Genomic DNA, 18,712 nt, shown 5'->3' on the forward strand with positions numbered 1-18,712 from the left:
GTAAATTCTCTTCCATAATTTCAGAATTAGGTAGTATAATCCTCTCAGATGACCACCAAGACGTAGCTTCATCGAATACCACATCTTGAGATGTATAGCAACGATTGGTATTCGGATCACAACACCTCCATCCTTTTCTTTCACTATCATAGCCGAGCAATATATACCAAATAGCTTTCTTATCGAATTTGCTGCGTAGATGGTTTGGCACAAAAACATAACACGCGCAACCAAATACACGAAAGTAACTTACTGTGGGTCGACGATTCCATAACTTCTCATATGGTGAGAGAAAGCCAAGTGATGCTTGCGGTAGTCATTTGATAACATGTGCTGCAGTCTTCATGCCTTCTGCCCAAATCGTCCTGGCACATTTTTACCATGCAACATGCTTCTACATACTTCAGCTAAATGCCGGTTCTCTCTCAGCTACTCCATTTTATTGCAGAGTATTTACATGTCAACTGTCGTTGTATCCCACATTTCTTGAGATAATCTGAGAATTCTCTTGATGTGTATTCTCCTCCATTATCAGTGTGAAGGCATTTAATTTTATGCCCATCTTCTTTTTCAACCTTCTCTTTAAATTCTATAAACTTTGAAAAAGCTTCAGATTTTTCTTTTAAGAAGTACACCCATACGTACCTCAAGAAATCATCAATAAATGTTATCATATACCACATCCCAGTGTTTGATTCTTGCTTCATTCGTCCAAACACGTCAGAGTGAATGAGCTCCAAAGGTTGTTTAGCTTGAAACTTTGGTTCAGTATATGGTAATTGGTGTGCCTTACCATATTGACATCCAACACATACTGTGTCAGTCCGTACTTCCAATTGAGGGAGGCCTTTCAACATTGACTTTGCCATCATTACTTTGAGCCTGTTATACCCAACATGGCCAAGTCTTGCATGCCAAAGATCAACAGTTTCATTACGTCGAGTCTTTTCTACATAAGCTGATTTAGCAGACATTACGTAGATAGACTCTAATTTCCATCATTCCATAAGTGGTGCCTCTGGTGTATGTATTCTTCGATATACTTTAACATCATTTGGACCAAACACTACATAATTACCAGATGCAGTTAATTGAGATACTGATAATAAATTCTTTTTCATACTTGGCACATGGTAGACATTTTGGAGCTGTGCTTCTTCCTTGTTGAATCGCGGGATGCATAATGCTTGACCGATATGGGTGATTGGAAGTTTTGCATTGTTAGCTGTAACCACAACTCGCTTGCCTTTATATTCTGACATAGATTGAAGTTTCTGTTTATCTCTTGTCATATGATTTGAGCATTCAGAGTCAATAATCTAGTCTTGGCTATAGTCAACTACTCCAGGATTTGGCAAGACAGATGGTGCTGATACCAATGAATAAGCTTCAACAGAGTAGCCAGGCTCATCTGGCTCTATAATACAATAGGAGGCTTCGGCTTCCCATTCTTCTTCACTTCCTTTATCTCCTTGCTGACTGGCTGATGTTGCTGTATTTCCTTCAGCTGGCATTCTTTTGTTGTACCAGCATTCACGTGCATAATGGCCCCTTTTAGAGCAGTTGTAACATATTACATTGCGTCGATTATTCTTGTACTGCTGAGAAGCTCCCCTTTGTTGATAACTTTCCTTCTGCTGATAAAACTTAGCAAGCTTCTGCTGCTTAGGCCTTCTGCTTGGCCCTTTCTTCCGAGTGAGAAGTTCTTCTTCTGTTTCTTTGATTGACACACTAGCCATCTGCTTATTTATTGTCTCTTGATTGGTCAACGTATTTTCTAATTCAACAAGCGATGGTTTTGTTGACCAACCTCTAATAGCTGTCATAAACCCATTATACTCGGGTCTCAACCCTCGTATAATTATTCGTCTCACTCGGGTTTCATTGATTGCAGACTCTTTATCTAATAGAGAGATTTCATCACAGAGGCTCTTTACCTTTGTAAAATATTGGCTGATTGTCATCGATCCTTGACTGATTGATGCAAGCTCATTTTCCAACATTTGAAGCCAAGCTTCATTTGTTTTGGTAAATAACTTAGATAAAATATCCCGGGCTTCACTTGGAGTCTGGGCCTTTTTTATATTCTCTAAAAATTCCTTCTCAATAGTAATTTTAATAGCGTAAAGAGCCTTACCTGCCTTGATTTTCCACTTCTTTTGAGCATTCTCGTTAGTAGGAGCTATGGTTTCACCTCTGATTGTCACTTCCAACAAATCTTCGCCTTGTAAATATGACTCCATGCACGTGTGCCAACTATCATAGTTATAGTGGTTTAGCTTTTCCATTCCCGCAAGTATGCTGGCTAAACCCGCCATTATGATTGGTGAAATCCTTCTCTGTTGCCTTTCACCAAGAAGCTTAGTCCTAGACTAATCGGCTTCACAGCGTCACGCTGCTCACAATGGACGATTCTAATCCGGCAGAGTAACGGCTAGATCTTCGTTACTCAAATGCCAATCGGGCAGAATGACAACTTCGGTCAACCTGCTCTGATACCAAATGTAGAAACCCAACAAGCAAGCGGGCCCACACAGGAAAAGCAAAGAGAAGCAAATATACTATAATTGGAAATAGCTATGCATATTACTAATGCAAAGCTTACAATGATACATACAACATATCACACGTGCACTATTTTAACTTAGAAATTACACAAACTTACTGACCTTGATTGGAGGCTACTCACTGCTATTGAAGTCTACTATAGAGGCTACACACATATCTTACTCGGAGGCTACTCACCAAAAGACTCTCTTACACCGTACTCTTACTATTTTACTTGGGATTTTTCTACACGTTTAAAGGGGGTGAGCCCCTATTTATACATGAGCTTAGCTGCCTTAAATGAGGCGGTTTAACAAAAAATTGGTTTTTAATTGATCCACGTGGGATTCTTTAAAACAAAAAAACTTCAGTTGGTTTTTGTAACCGACTAAAGAAGTCGGTGCTGCCTTCTCATGTTACTGTAGCTGAACTCCTCTGGCTAAAGCGAATCCTTGCTGATCTTACAATACATCTTTCTACCTCCATACAGCTTCATTGTGATAGCAAAGCGGCCCTCTACATTGCTGCCGCTCCAAGGTTCCATGAGCGCACCAAACATATCTAAATTGACTGCCACTTCATTAGGTAACACATCCAAGAAGGCACCATTCAAACATTTCATCTAAGCAGTGAACACCAACCAGCTGACTTGTTCACCAAAGCACTTGGGTCTGATAAATTTCATCAATCAAGTTGGGCATTTCAACTCTCCATTCTCCATCTTGAAGGGGGGGGGGGGTTAAACTGTTAAACTGTTAGTCAGTTATAACAGACGAATGTTTTGGAACAAATATTTAACCACGTGGCTATTGTAATATGCCAGATGGTCTCCCACACCGACTGTATTATAAATACCTGTCTTGACATTGAAATAATATACAGAAATATTGTTCTCTTCCACTGCTTTTGATATCATCTTACAGATGTTACTGGTAGTGTGTGGCGGCTGGCCTTGTCTTTCACCATAATACTAGTATTCTTCATAGACTGTTCATGCACTGTATCCTTAAACCTCACTGCATTTGCATCTTCATATTATCTCCCTTGTGTGTTTTTTGATGATATATTCTGTTTTTGATCACCAGAGAGCAGAAATTCCATGGCATCTTGTTGCCATGGCGGTTTTCTTCACATTGCTCAAACTGCCAGGCCCTTATTATCCATATTGGGGGCGCATATTGATTCCACATTTTGCAAATGGTGGACTATTGAGGATTTTATGGTTTACCATTTTGTGGTATAGAAAGCCACAAGAGACAACCTTGCAACAGACTTCTGTAGATGGTGGCCATTCTGAATAGAGGGAGGTTCTGATATTTTTGCGTAAGAAGTTAAGAGCAGGTATTACAATTTCCCTCTCCTTGAGTCTTGAGATGGACTGCAGGTTTCTTGCTATTATCATCTGGACAGAAATTGTATAAAGAAGATTATAATTTTCATTTGGATTTCTTGAATGTTTTTAGATGACAACAATTTTCTGAGGGCAGCCACTTTGTGCATAAAAAAGGAAAAAGAAAAATGGTTAGATCTGTATCTGGTACACCCCTCCCAACATTGGGTAATGGCCCTATTTATCTGACAAAAAATTGTTCAGGAAGGAATGCTAAATGTAGTCTTGTTTCATATATTTAAAATGTGGGCAGTTATTCTTATCTAGGTTTGTTCTGAAAAGCAACCACCTAAGATTACTATAAGTTTCTATTCTGATCTAGGTTTGTTCTGGAATTCTATTCAAGTTCATCAGTTTGTAACGTAGGTATGCTGATTTGGTATTGAATTGTTTTTTTGGAAAAGGTAAAGTAATTTTATTCAAACCAAACTCACATACAGACTGAAACCAGACCCAGGAAAGCAGTCTGAAAACAGCCAGAATTACAAACTCCACCAGGAGTGGGACTGAAATAGAAAAGACAAATTTAGATTTCTGAACTCCTCAGTAACAGAAATCCAAGAAATCAACTTGCCCACTGCTATCTGTATTACATCGTCAGGACTTTTAGCTCTATTACTGAAGATTCTACTTTTTTTTTTTTGAAAAAGGTAAGGAAATTTATTCATCATAGAAAAATTACAAGCAAAACCCAAGCCATAAAGGAGGCCTGGGCCCAAATCAGACTACAATCTCGTCCAAAACAGTGAACAAGACAAAATATACAAATTCTGATGTTTAAACTCCTCTAACATTGACACCCAAGAGAATAACTTGCCCACAGCTCTCTGCACTATTTCATCTGGACTTTAGCTTTACAACATAAAATTCTGTTATTTCTCTCATTCCAAATGGACCAAAGCACTGCAGCCGGAATGGAATTCCAAACAAGTTTTCCTTTCTTGCTAAGACCCTCAATTCTCCAACAGTTCAGCAGCTCCTTCACAGAATTTGGCATTACCCAACTAATCTCCAAAGCCTTAAAGAAATGTCCCCAGACAAACGAGGAAATTGGGCAATGGATACACAAGTGCTCAGTAGTTTCTGCAAGAGTACCACATAAACCACATGACAGATCTGGAATCTGAATGCCACATCTCGCCAGATTAACTCTAGTTAGACATTTATCAAGAGCCATAGTCCAAACCAGGAAATTAATCTTAGAAGGACTAGATGAATTCCAAATCTGCGTGGCAGGGAAATCCTCCTGACCTGGACTATACAGCTTAAGAACCATGGATTTAACAGAGAAACAACCATCTGCGTTCCATTTCCAGCTCCATTCATCCTCCAAGCTTAAATCAATCATCTGATTTTGAAGCAACCCCAACAGTGCCGCATACTCTTCCACCTTCTAATCAAACAAGATTCTTCTACAAAGCGGAGTCCAAATAATGGAATCCCTAGAAGCAATAAAATTCTCAACAATAGAAGAATCTTGATTCACAGAGATTTGGAACAGGAGGAGGAAAGTTTCTTCCAAAGACACCTCTGAACACCAGGGATCCTTCCAAAACTTAATTCTATCCCCATTTCCCACCTTAAATCTGATCCCTTCCAAGAAGATAGGAAGATTTTTCAAAATACCTGCCCATAGGGAGCTAGCCCCTCTTGATGAGGCCACTTGGATCTCCAGTCACCCCATTCCACCCCATACTTTGCTGCAATAAGGTTTCTCCACCATGCATTTCTTTCAGTAGCGAATCTCCATAACCATTTACTAAGAAGAGCAGAGTTAAAATTCTTCAAATTTCTTATTCCCAGTCCACCTGCTTCCTTTGGGAGACACACTTGCTCCTATTTTAAAATATGAATCCTCTTTTCTTCATCCCAACCCCTCCTTAAAAAATTCCTAGCCTATTTGCAATTTTGATTGGGATGGGGAAGAGAGAGAGGAAATGAGTAGGGAGGTTAGAAAGAGTACTCTTAATCAGAGTCACTTTGCCCCCAAATGATAGATATTTTGCCTTCCAAAAAGCCAATTTTCTATCCATTCTCTCAATAATTGAAACCCAAGTCACAGAGGAAGAATATTTAGCCCCAAGAGGCAACCCCAAATACTTAACCGGGAGAGAGTCAGTTTGGCAAGCCATCACTTCTGCGCATTCTACTAAGTCTGGGACAAGACCCACAGGGATAATCTGACTTTTACTCAAATTAACTTTGAGACCAGACACCACTTCAAACCAGCTCAGAATCCCAAGCAGTAATTCCAACTGAGTCAGAGATGCATCAACAAAACATAAGGTATCATTTGCAAACAGGAGGATATTAACTTTTTCCTTTTGAGGAGAGATAGCAAAACCATTCCAATACCCATAATCTGCAGCCTTCTTATTGAAAAGAGTTAGAATTTCCATCACACAAATAAACAACAAGGGGGAAAGAGGATCTCCTTGCCTCAAACCTCTAGAACTTCCGAAAAACCCCGTCAATTGGCCATTAATTAGGATAGAAAATTTTGGGGTCTTAACACATTCCGATCCAGTTTCTCCATTTCTGCCCAAAATTCATTTTTTCCAGCACCAAATCCAGGCAATTCCAGTTGATGTGATCGTATGCTTTCTCAATATCAAGTTTACAAATTACACCCGGGGTACCCTCTCTTCTTCTAGACTCTATCAACTCATTTGTAATGAGAATTGAATCAACCATCTGCCTTCCTGGAACAAATGCACTTTGGTTACTGGAAATCACACTGCCTAGCACACCTTTCATTCTTTCTGCCAAAACTTTAGCCAAAATTTTATAGAAACTGTGCAGGAGACTGATAGGTCTAAAGTCCTTAATGTTCACAGCCCCCTCAATCTTTGGAATGAGAGTAATGAATGTAGCATTCAAATTTCTTCACAGCGATGCATTTGTATGAAACGCCTGGAATACCTTCAGCAAGTCTTTCTTCACAAATGGACCACAAGACAGCAGCAGGGATGGTCCTCCACACCAACTTCCCTTTCTTACTTAGGCCTTTTGTTTTCCAGCTGCAGAGAAGCTCCTTAACCGACCTAGGCATGACCCAACTGATATCCATGGATTTGAGGAAGTACATCCATACCTGAGAGGAGAATGGACACTGTAGACACAAATGATCTATAGTTTCTGTAAGAGACCCACAAAGACCACATGCTAGATGCAAAATTTGAATGCCTTGCCTCACAAGATTAGATCTGGAAAGGCATTTGTCAAGGGCCATCGTCCAAACCAGAAAATTGGACTTAGGACTTGTAGGATTCTAGATTTGTGAAGCAGGGAAATCAGTAGGGCCTAAACTACACAATTTAGAAGCAAGAGATTTGACAGAGAATTCACCATCCGGATTCCATTTCCAGCACCATTTATCTTCCATGAACAGGTTTATCTTCTGCTTCTGAAGAAGAGCCATCATCTCCATAATCTCTTCTAACTCCCAATCAAATAGATTCCTCCTAAAGAGGGGGGGTCCAAGTGACATAATCTCCAGACAAACAGAAGTAATCAGCCACAGATGCATCCCGGTTTGAAGCACACTGAAAAAGGAGAGGGAAGGAGCCAGCTAGTGGGTCATCCAAGCATCAAGAATCCTTCCAAAACTTCGTTCTATCCCCTTTACCAATCTTTACTGAAATCCCTTCCCAGAAAATAGAGAAATTCTTCATGATACCTTTCCACAGGGAATTGCCCCAATTCAGAGGAAAATCCCTAGTTCTCCAGTTGCCCCACTCCACCCCATATTTATCAGTTATAAGGGATCTCCGCCAAGCATTCCTCTCAGCCGAGAACCTCCAAATCCACTTTCACAAGAGGGCAGAATTAAAGCTCTTCAGCTTCCTTATTCCTAAACCACCTTCAGCCTTGGGAAGACAAACTTGGTCCCATTTGACAAGGTAAATACTATTCTCCTCATCTCAACCCCTCCAAAGAAAATTCCTCTGAAGCTGCTTCAATCTTTTTGCTACTTTGTTTGGGATGGGGAAAAGAGAGAGGAAATAAGTGGGCGGATTTGAAAGAGTACTTTTTATCAAGGTCACCCTACCCCCAAAAGAGAGGTATTTTGCCTTCCAAGATGCTAATTTCCTCTCCAATCTTTCAATAACTAGGTCCCAAACTGAGGAAGATAACCAGTTTGCCCCCAAGGGCAAACCCAAATATTTCACAAGGAGGAAATCAGTCTGACAAGCCAGCACCTCAGCACAATCATCCAAGTTGGTAACTTGACCCACTGGAATAATTTGGCTTTTGTTCAAATTAACTTTAAGCCCAGAGACTACCTTAAACCAGGTTAAAATCCCAAGGACGAGCTCCAACTGGGTAGGAGAAGCATCCACAAAGCATAAAGTATCATCTGCAAATTGGAGAATATTGACCTTTTCCCCCTCAGGTGAAATTGCAAAACCTTCCCAATTGCCAGGGTCAGCAACCTTCTTACAAAACAGAGTAAGAATTTCCATGACACAAATAAAGAGCAAAGGGGACAAGGGATCACCCTACCTCAGCCCCCTTGAACTATCAAAAAACCCCGCTGACTGACCATTAATCAAAACTGAGAATTTAGGAGAGGTGGTGTACAAACTTTGATCCAGTTTCTCCATTTCTGCCCAAAATTCATGTGCTGTAACACAAAATCAATACACCTCCAATTGACATGGTCATAGGCCTTCTCAATGTCCAATTTACAAATTAATCCTGGGACACCCTCTCTTCTTCTTGAGCGAATCAAAACTGACATTGAGTTGCAACTATGCTAGAATTTACCTGAGCAGGTTATGAATTTGTTATGGGGAAAAGGTGGACAGAGTGAGGGAGGAGAATGGGAAGGTTGATGAGGCTCTAATGGTTAGAAGGAGAAGGTTGAAGTGTGTTGAGGGTTTTCTTGATATGAGGAAAAAAGGAGGATAAGGTGTTGAGCAATGTTGAAATGAGGATGAGAGGAATTATTTTCAAAACTTTCTTAGAATGCATGGTATGTTAACCATGAGAACTAATTAGGAATTAAGAGGCTAGTAGAGAACTGTTACTGATAAAAAAAAAAAAGAGGCTAGTAGAGAAATGCAACTTCGGGCTCATTGTAAAAGGTTCTATAAGATATGAGCAAAGACTTTCGCTGGCACCTAATGCTTATTGTTAGGGTTACTTCTTGTTCTATCTTGTTTGTTGCTATAGGTTCATATGTTATCTATAGATCCATAAAATGGATGTTTGATAGCTTAAATGGTGAAGTGGAAGAAGTTTTGATGTAATTTTGTTATTGATATGATCATAGAACTAATGAAGATGTGATTAGACCCACCGATTTGGAGAGGCCTGGGTAAATTCCATGGCAGGTTTTTGCAAGGAATAAAGCTGAAATTGGGACAAGAGAAAGGGAAGCTTCTGAATAGACAGCTGGTGTGACAGTAGGGCATTGATGGATATATTCCTTTCACTTTTTATCCTATCTGACAACAGAGATGCTTGAGTAGCAGAAGTGTATGAGAGTAATGGAAATATAGTGAGCTGGTGCCCTGTTTTCAGAAGGAACTTGAATGACAGGGAGCTAAAAGATTTAATGAATCTTATGAGACTGCTAACTAAGAGGCAACTGTCCTGGGCAAATGTCTCACAATAGACAGCCCAGAGAGAAGGGGCATGGCCCAAAACTCAGCAGGTTGTGTGTTCTCTGGAGAGGAGACGGAAATGGGAGATTGGTTGTTCTTATACTGCTCCTCAGCAATGGATATGTGCAATTATTTCTGCAGAACTCCAAGAATCAATTGGTGTCAGCCAAGGCATTGAAGAAAAATACTGAGAACTGGAAAGCGACTGGGATAAACAGCAGGGGAAGAAGAATCTTGAGTCTAATACTTTAAGCAGTGTGGGGGGGGGGGGTGTTCTGTAGTGTGGATGAGAACTTGGGTGGTGTGTTCCAATCCACACCACAGCTGTGGCATGGACTCATCCACACCATGCCATAACAGGGTAGGTGTTCTGCACCATTGACAAAAAATGGGTGGACTGAACCACACCACACCCTCTTAGGCATTCTGCAAGGTATGGTGCAGTTAAGTCCACAGTCTAGTTTGATTCCACGCATCTCACATACAACATGTGAAATGATCTACATTATTAATCATAAATAAACAATATATTGTTTTTTAAGTAATATACATTATAAAAAATAATATAATTAAACCATAACAATACAATATATTGCATTTTATTTTAAGATTAAAATACAAAAATTAATAAAAAATTATAAGACTGATTCTGATTTTTATAAAAATAAATTGCCAAGCATAATAAACTAATAATTTTATTAAAAATAATAATTCTATGAAAATTAATATTTCTTTAAAACTTGCCTATAATGTTTATGAAATAATCATGAAAAAATTTTCTTCCCTCTTTTTTTAACTTGCCTATAATGTTTAGAATAATTATTAGTTAGACTGAAATACTTAATAAAGTGGCTGCTCGCACCACACCCCCTTAGGCTTCTTTTTTTTTTTTTACACAAAGTGGCTGCTTGCACCACTATACCAAGCAATAGCTCCTTTTTGAGTTATAAATTAAGGTAATAAAAAAATCTTATCTGTTTGTTATTTGACAATTACTCCTGTTTTTACATTCTAAAAGTGATAGGACAATGATCATTCAAATAGGGTTGATTTATTGCAGTGGCTATTATTTACATGGCCTTGTACATTACTGCAACAATGGATTGTGGTCCTAGCCTGTTATGAGATTGCCATAAATAATTGTACTGGTCATTGCTTGGACCACGTTGTAAAGCTTGGTTTCCTTAAAACTTGTAACCATAAGTTAGGTCTGGTCCTCTGTGGGTTACATGTTAATAATCTCATTTTGAGGCTAACCATTATGTTGGGTTAGTACACCAGTAACTTGTTCGTATTTCAGCAGTTTTCCATATCTCAGATGCACTCAAAGTTTCCTTTATGTTTGATCTTCATAAGGACATGTGCACCTGGGTACATGAATGAGAATTTTCTACTTGCAACAAGATTGTCCAAGTAGATGTTCAAGACTGCTATCAGCCTTGAACCCTAATAGATTTCAGGTTCGAAAAAGGAGAAAAAGGTATAGAGGAGAGAGGAGAAAGAGTAGAGAGAGAGAGCAGTAGAACACAAGAATTGAAAGGAAGGACAGAATCTGAATGTTCTGTCGCCGCCACTTCTATTTAGTATTTATAGGTTATGCTAGTTACATGAAAGGACAAATCTGCCCTTGGTATTTACATAACACATAAAACAATATAAAACTGAAGTATAAATAACAATTGGAATAACAGATTGACAATCAGCTAACCCTAGGATGACTAGGGCACATTCTACCCTACGGATAGAGTGAGACCACAGCTGTGGGGCCCACATCAGTGTTCTCTACACTCCCCCTCAAGTTGGGAATAAATGTTTATCATTCCCAACTTGGATAGATCCGCCTCTAGCTTCTTTCTTGATACGGCTTTAGTGAGGATATCTGCTAGTTGCATACTAGATGTGATGTAAGGGAGGCATACTTCTTGAGATGAGACCCTCTCTCGTACAAAATGTCGGTCAACTTCAATGTGTTTGGTTCTGTCATGCTGCACTGGATTATGTGCTATATTAATAGCTGCTTGATTACCACAATACAACATCAGGGGCTTCTCATATTCAATACCCAACTCCTCAAGTAGATATCTCAGCCATAGGATTTCAGCCACTTCGTTAGCCATTGACTTGTATTTTGCTTCAACACTAGATCGGGAGACAACACTTTGTTTCTTACTTCTCCAAGAGACAAGATTATGTTGAGGGCCTGGGAATAAGATCTCGTCACAGGTCGGTCCACGGGGAAAACCTCCTGTTTTCCCTTGTTCCTTCCTGCTTGTGATGAACCTATCTTGGTGCCTTTGGTGATTTGTCCAAGAGATCACCAACTCTCCTAACTCACTCTTGACTGAATAATTTGATATCTCATTCAATAATGGGGTCTCCTTAAATAGGAGATTACAAGAGTCCTAATCAAGGGGAGTCTCCTTGTTGAATAGGGAGACTTCCAGTTCTATCTTGCTAAGGATAAGATAAGCTAATCCTAATCTGATAAGCTACTAACAAGATAAGATAAGCTAAGCTAATCCTAATCTGATAAGCTATTAACAAGATAAGATAAGAGATAAGAACAATAAGATAAGAACAAGCAAAATGAGCTAATCTAATCTAGATAAGGTTGTTGTTGCCGAACTGGGTAGGATGAGCATCACTGAATCCTTGTTGCTGTTGGCGGTGGGCCCAGGGCCTGTTGCTGCCGGCGGCGATGGTACGTCTTCCCGAGGAAGGCGTCCATAACATTACTCCCCTCCTGGACTACGAGCTTGTCCTCAAGCTCGAAAGCTGGATATGTGGCTTGGAACTCTGCCAATGGGATCCATGTGGCTTCTATTGGTGGTAGATCACACCATTCCACCAAGACTTCAAGGATTCCATGATTGAAACAAGAGCGGGTGACAGTTTTAGGCTGGGGGACCAGTTTGCCATCTTTCAAGGGTGGCAGGGTGGGAACTTGGTCTGGGGGAACACCCGTAAATGGTTTCAGCAAGGAGATGTGGAAGACATCATGAATTCGGCTAGTCTCTGGCAATTCCAGCTGGTAGGCCACACTGCCAATCCGTCGCAGAACCTTGTAGGGCCCATAGAACTTAGGGGCCAGCTTCGGGGCAGCCTTGTGGCGCAAGGAACACTGCTGGTAGGGCTGGAGCTTCAACCAAACAAATTGTCCTGGATCGAACGACAGTTCCCGGTGGTGCTTATCATAGTGGAGCTTCATGCGGAGTTGGGCCTGTTGTAAGCGAATGCGGACGTCGGCGAGGAGGGCGTCGCGGTCCTGTAAGGAGTGATCGATTGCGTCCAAGCGAGTACATCCGGGCTCGTAGGACATCAAGCGGGGAGGATCCCTGCCGTAAACGACGCGAAAGGGAGTCATGCCGACGGAGGAATGGTAGGCTGTGTTGTAGCAGTACTCGGCCCAAGGAAGCCATTCCAACCACCGTCGAGGTTGATCGCCTACAAAACAGCGAAGATACATCTCGATAGTGCGGTTAACCACTTCCGTCTGACCGTCGGTTTGTGGCCGGTAAGCTGATGAGTAGGCCAGGGTGGTGCCGTGTAGTCGAAATAACTCTTTCCAGAAGGCACTAGTGAAGACCGGGTCTCTATCGCTGACGATGGATTCCGGCAACCCATGTAAGCGAAAGATATGTGTAAAGAAGGCGAGGGCAACCGAAGTGGCACTGTACGGGTGTGATAGAGGAATGAAGTGCGCGTATTTAGAGAAGCGGTCGACTACCACAAAGAGAACTGATTTGCCCCCTACCTTGGGAAGTCCCTCAATGAAGTCCATGGAGATGTCGGCCCAGATCTGCGATGGGATGGAAAGGGGCTGAAGGAGGCCTGCTGGGTGTAGGTTTTCCCATTTGTGCTGTTGGCATGTGGAGCAATTCTGGACAAAATCTCGAATAGAAGTCTTCATACCTCGCCAATGGAAATCAGTCCGGACGCGGTGTAGTGTTTTTTGAATGCCCTCATGGGTGGAGTTATGGATGCTGGTGATGATGGTGGGAATCAACGGGCAGTCTGCTGGAAGATGGACTCGTCCCTTATACAGTACCAACCCGTCGTGAAGTGACCAATCGGGGTTGGCCGTGCCGGTCTGGATCTTCTGCAGTAAGAGCGACCATTCCGGGGACTGTGGTGCTGCCTTCTTAATGTCGTCAAACAGAGAGATTTGAGGTTGGGAAATGCTACATAGAACCATCGCGTCTTCTTCTCGCCTAGACAAAGCTTCAGCTGCGCGATTAGAGGATCCCGCCTTATATTCCACCCGGAAGTCAAACCCGAGCAGTTTGCTAACCCAATGCTGCTGAGGGGAAGTGGTGAGATGCTGCTCTAACAGGTATTTGAGGCTGTAATGATCAGTTTTGACGATGAACGACCGTCCCCATAAATACGGCCTCCAGTGCTGGATGGTTCGAGCAAGGCCGATTAGTTTGCACTCATAGGCTGGAAGCTTCAGATGCCGGTCGGCCAATCTGCGGCTGAAGAAAGCGATCGGGTGCCCTTGCTGCTGTAGTACGGCCCCGATACCCACTCTGGAAGCATCGCACTCGACTGTAAATTCGAGGGCGAAATTAGGTAATTGCAGGACAGGGGTTGAAGACAGTGCATTTCGCAGTGACAGAAAAACTTCATCAGTTGCGTCGCCCCACCGGAAGGAGTTTCTCTTCAACAGGTTGGTTAACGGGGCTGCCAACACTCCATAGTTCTGTACAAATTTGCGGTAGTAACCCGTTAAACCGAGGAACCCGCGTAAGGCCTTAGCGGATTGAGGTTTGGGCCATTCTGTTATAGCCTGAATCTTGGAACTATCAACTGTGACACCCTGCCCATGGATGATGTGGCCGAGGTAAAGAACCTGTCGTTCCCCGAAGGAGCACTTGGACCGTTTCAGGAATAAGCTGTGTTGGCGTAGGAGTACGAAAACGGTCCTCAGATGGTGGACATGCTCTACCCATGATTTGCTGTAAACGAGGATATCATCAAAGAAAACTAAAACAAATTTGCGCAGATGGGGCTGGAATACCTCGTTCATTAGTGCCTGAAATGTAGATGGTGCATTGGAGAGTCCGAATGGCATGACTAAAAATTCGAAGTGGCCATGGTGGGTGCGAAAAGCAGTCTTCTTCACGTCACCGGGAGCCATGCGAACTTGGAAATATCCGGACCTGAGGTCCAACTTAGAGAAATACTGGGCACCATGCAACTCGTCCAGCAGTTTGTCCACAACGGGAATAGGGAACTTATCTTTGATCGTCCGGTCATTGAGTTCTCTATAGTCAACACAGAACCTCCATGTTCCATCCTGCTTCGCCACCAACAGAACAGGCGAAGAGAAGGGGGAGTGACTTTTGCGTATGATCCCTTGGTTCAGCATCGTTGTACATTGTTTTTCTATCTCATCCTTCTGCAAGTGAGGGTAGCGATAAGGCCTGACAACGACTGGTGCTGAACCCGCCACCAAAGGAATACGATGGTCGCAAGCTCGGGAAGGGGGAAGGCCCTTCGGTTCCTGGAACAGATCTGAAAACTCGGCGAGAAGTTTTTCCATGGCTGCCGGTTTTGTCTGGAGTGCATGAACCTGCAATGTCTTTTCTTTAACCCTGCAACCGTGCCATGAAACTTGCTTGCCATTCAGGTGGAAGGTCATGGTGAGTGCGCTGAAGTCCCACAAAATCGGGCCTAGGGTAATTAACCATTTGACCCCGAGAACAATATCGAACCCATCCAATGAGAGTACAAATAAATCAACAAGAATTAGTTCAGAATTGACCTGTACTGGGACGTCCTTACAAATCCCTGGACTGTGAACTTTTTCACCATTTGCGACGACTACCTGTAGTTGCGGCCGGAGTTCCATTGGTAGTTTTAACTACAGGGCTGCATGTTCACTTATGAAGTTGTGTGTGCTCCCTGAATCGACGAGAATGCGCACCGGCTGACCTGCGATCTGTGCCTGTAACTGCATGGTCTGAGAGGTTTTAATACCGGTGATCGCATGGAGAGAGATCTCTGGTTCGAATATGACGGGTTCCCCTTCCTCCTCCTCTTGCTCATCTATGAGAAGGCAAAAAAGCCTCTTGCATCTATGTCTTGCCGAGTAGAGGTCATCACAGTTGAAACATTGACCTCTCGCTCGGCGCTCTGCCATTTCTGCCCTGGTCAAGCGCTTGATGGGAGGAGTGACCATGTTACTGCCTGTACTTGTCACTGCTCTAGAGGTGGTGGTCTTGGGGGCACCCACGAGTTCGGTGGACGACCCACATTAAAAATTCCGCAGCTGAGCTGCAGCTTGCACTCAAATGCGCGGGCTAAGTTCATGGCTGTGACCAAATTTGGGGGATTCTGCATCTCGACATCCACTCGCAGGGGTTCTGCTAACCCTGTGAACATATCTACTTGCTGGTCTGGTCGCACGGAGGATGCCCTCGCGAGGAGGGTTTGGAACTGTCGCTAGTATTCAACAACTGTTCCGGTCTGTTTAAGGTTAATTAGCTCGCCCAGTGGGTTGCTGGTCAATGGGGGTCCGAACTGAAGAAGGCAATAGGATTTAAACTGGGGCCAACTGAGCCCGGGTTCTTCTTGCTCTAACCGATAAAACCAAAGCTATGCTTCTTCTGTTAAATGAAAGGCGGCTAGGCTTACCTTGTCCTGGTCATTTGTCCGTTGATTCCGGAAGAACTGCTCGTAGCGATACAGCCAGCCTAGGGGGTCTCCGTTGCCGTTGTACGATGGGAACTCCAGCCTGCTGTACTTGGGGATGATGGCTGCTCCATGGCCGACGGACTGCTGTTCGCCGGAAGACTCCGACAGATCTGGCTGGTGGTCGTTAGCTGCTGTCCCTTCGTCAGAGTTCCTTTCCTTGCTGGAAAGAAACATCTCCATTAGTCGCCGCAGTTCTCGCACTTCACCTTTGATCTCACGAACTTCGGAGTTGGTCTCCACGAGTTGGTGCTCGAGGTCGTGGACCCTGGAAGGTAGCTGCTCCAGATCTCCCATGACGCCTTGCTCTGATACCAAGTTGTTGAGGGCCCGGGAATAGGATCTCGTCACGGGTCGGTCCACAGGGAAAACCTCCTGTTTTCCCTTGTTCCTTCCTGCTCGTGATGAACCTATCTTGGTGCCTTTGGTGATTTGTCCAAGAGATCACCAACTCTCCTAACTCACTCTTGACTGAATAATTTGATATCTCATTCAATAATGGGGTCTCCTTAAATAGGAGATTACAAGAGTCCTAATCAAGGGGAGTCTCCTTGCTGAATAGGGAGACTTCCAGTTCTATCTTGCTAAGGATAAGATAAGCTAATTCTAATCTGATAAGCTACTAACAAGATAAGATAAGCTAAACTAATCCTAATCTGATAAGCTATTAACAAGATAAGATAAGAGATAAGAACAAGCAAAATGAGCTAATCTAATCTAGATAAGGCTGCTGTTGCCGAACTGGGTAGGATGAGCATCACTGAATCCTTGCTGCTGCTGGCGGTGGGCCCGGGGCCTGTTGCTGCCGGCGGCGATGGTACGTCTTCCCGAGGAAGGCGTCCATAACAGATTACCTCCCACAAGAGCACAATATCCCGAGGTAGACCTTTTGTCATCAACACTCCCAGCCCAATCGACATCCGTATAGACCTCTACCTTCATGTGGTTATTGTTTTTGAACAGTATACCCCTACCCGAGCATCTCTTCAAGTATGCTAATATTCTTTCTACCGCAAGAAGATGTGTGGTTCTAGGAGAATGCATGTACTGGCTGACAACACTAACAACATAAGTAATATCTGGCCGAGTGAGGCAGAGATATAGGAGCTTTCCTACCAATCGCTAGAACATAACCTTGTCTTCAAGAGGCTCCCCACTCTCTGCACTAATCCTGTGGTTCTGTTCAATGGGTGTATCCGCAGGCTTGACACCTAACTTTCTAGTTTCTGCCAGCAGATCTAGGACATAATTCCTCTTAGCGATAAAGATCCCCTGTTTGGATCTAGCAACCTCAATACCCAAAAAATACCGAAGTACACCAAGGTCTTTCACCTCAAATTCTTGATGAAGGAGCTGTTTAAGGGACTCAACCTCATGGCTATCATTCCCTGTCACCACAATATCATCAACATATACTGCAAGTAGTGTCAAGGAGGACTCTACCCTCTTGATGAATAGAGTATGATCTGACTGGGCCTGTACGTAACCGAACTTCACAAGGGCTAGTCTGAATCAATCGAACCAAGCCCTAGGTGACTGCTTCAAACCATACAAAGCCTTGTTGAGCCGGCAGACCTTCTTACCTATTTCTGCATCATAGAATCCAGGAGGCAAACGCATGTAAACCTCTTCCTGCAGGTCTCCATTCAGAAAAGCATTTTTCACGTCCATTTGGTATAAAGGCCAAGTGTGACTTGCTGCAAAGGATAATAAGACTCGAATGGTGGTCATCTTGGCTACCGGGGCAAAGGTCTCCAAGTAATCTATACCATAAGTCTGGGTGAACCCTTTTGTAACTAACCGAGCTTTATACCTCTCAATGGATCCATCTGCATTGTGCTTCACGGTAAATACCCATCTGCAACCAACTGGTTTCTTTCCTTTGGGCATATCAACTAGCTCCCAGGTGTTATTTTTCAACAGGGCATCCATCTCAACCTGCACTGCATCTTTCCATTCCGGGACGGATAGGGCTTCTTGCACTGTTCTTGGAATAGGGACATTGGCAACAGAACTAAGGTAGGACTTGTAGGTAGGAGATAGGCGACCATAGGATAAAAACTGGGAAATACAGTGGGCTGTAGATGTACAATGTCGTTTCCCTTTACGGACGACAATCGGAAGGTCAAGGTCATCTACAGGAGGTGAAATGGCAACAATAGAGGAAGTCTCTGTGGGCCCTGGGACTGTAATACCTGGACTTGCAGCTGCAGATGAGATTGGAGCTGGCCTGGACTGCTGATGACCGGGATCAACCTGCCTGCATCGCCTGTGATAGACCCTCAACTCCTGATCCCTCTAACCACCCTCACCATTGCAGCTCTCATCGCCCAATGGAATAGGTAAAGGAACTGCCCCACTCTCACTGCTCTCCCCCTGAAGAAAAGGACTCAAACCCCCACTCTCACTGCTCTCCCCCTGAGGAGAAACCCGAGGATAATGGGGTATCTCCTCAAAGAAAGTGACA

At 43.1% G+C, this 18,712-nt stretch overlaps 1 protein-coding gene across 2 annotated transcripts in view; it reads left to right on the forward strand.

The window, feature by feature from the left end:
• Positions 1–18,712, forward strand: part of LOC104595869 (uncharacterized) — a 30,604-nt gene that overhangs the window by 7,535 nt on the left and 4,357 nt on the right. Inside the window, exons 3-4 of one of the 2 annotated variants that reach the window (XM_088888591.1) lie at positions 3,633–3,888; positions 4,011–4,144. In XM_088888591.1, coding sequence (XP_088744717.1) covers positions 3,633–3,848 — 216 coding nt within the window. In that variant the 3' untranslated portion in view covers positions 3,849–3,888; positions 4,011–4,144. Of the gene's footprint in view, positions 1–3,632; positions 3,889–4,010; positions 4,145–18,712 lie in introns of those variants that run through there. The other variant, XM_010256807.3, reaches the window with a different exon arrangement.

Source organism: Nelumbo nucifera, chromosome 5 (genome assembly GCF_055504915.1).
Source record: "Nelumbo nucifera cultivar China Antique chromosome 5, China Antique-T2T, whole genome shotgun sequence".
In the NCBI taxonomy this organism is placed as follows: domain Eukaryota; kingdom Viridiplantae; phylum Streptophyta; class Magnoliopsida; order Proteales; family Nelumbonaceae; genus Nelumbo; species Nelumbo nucifera.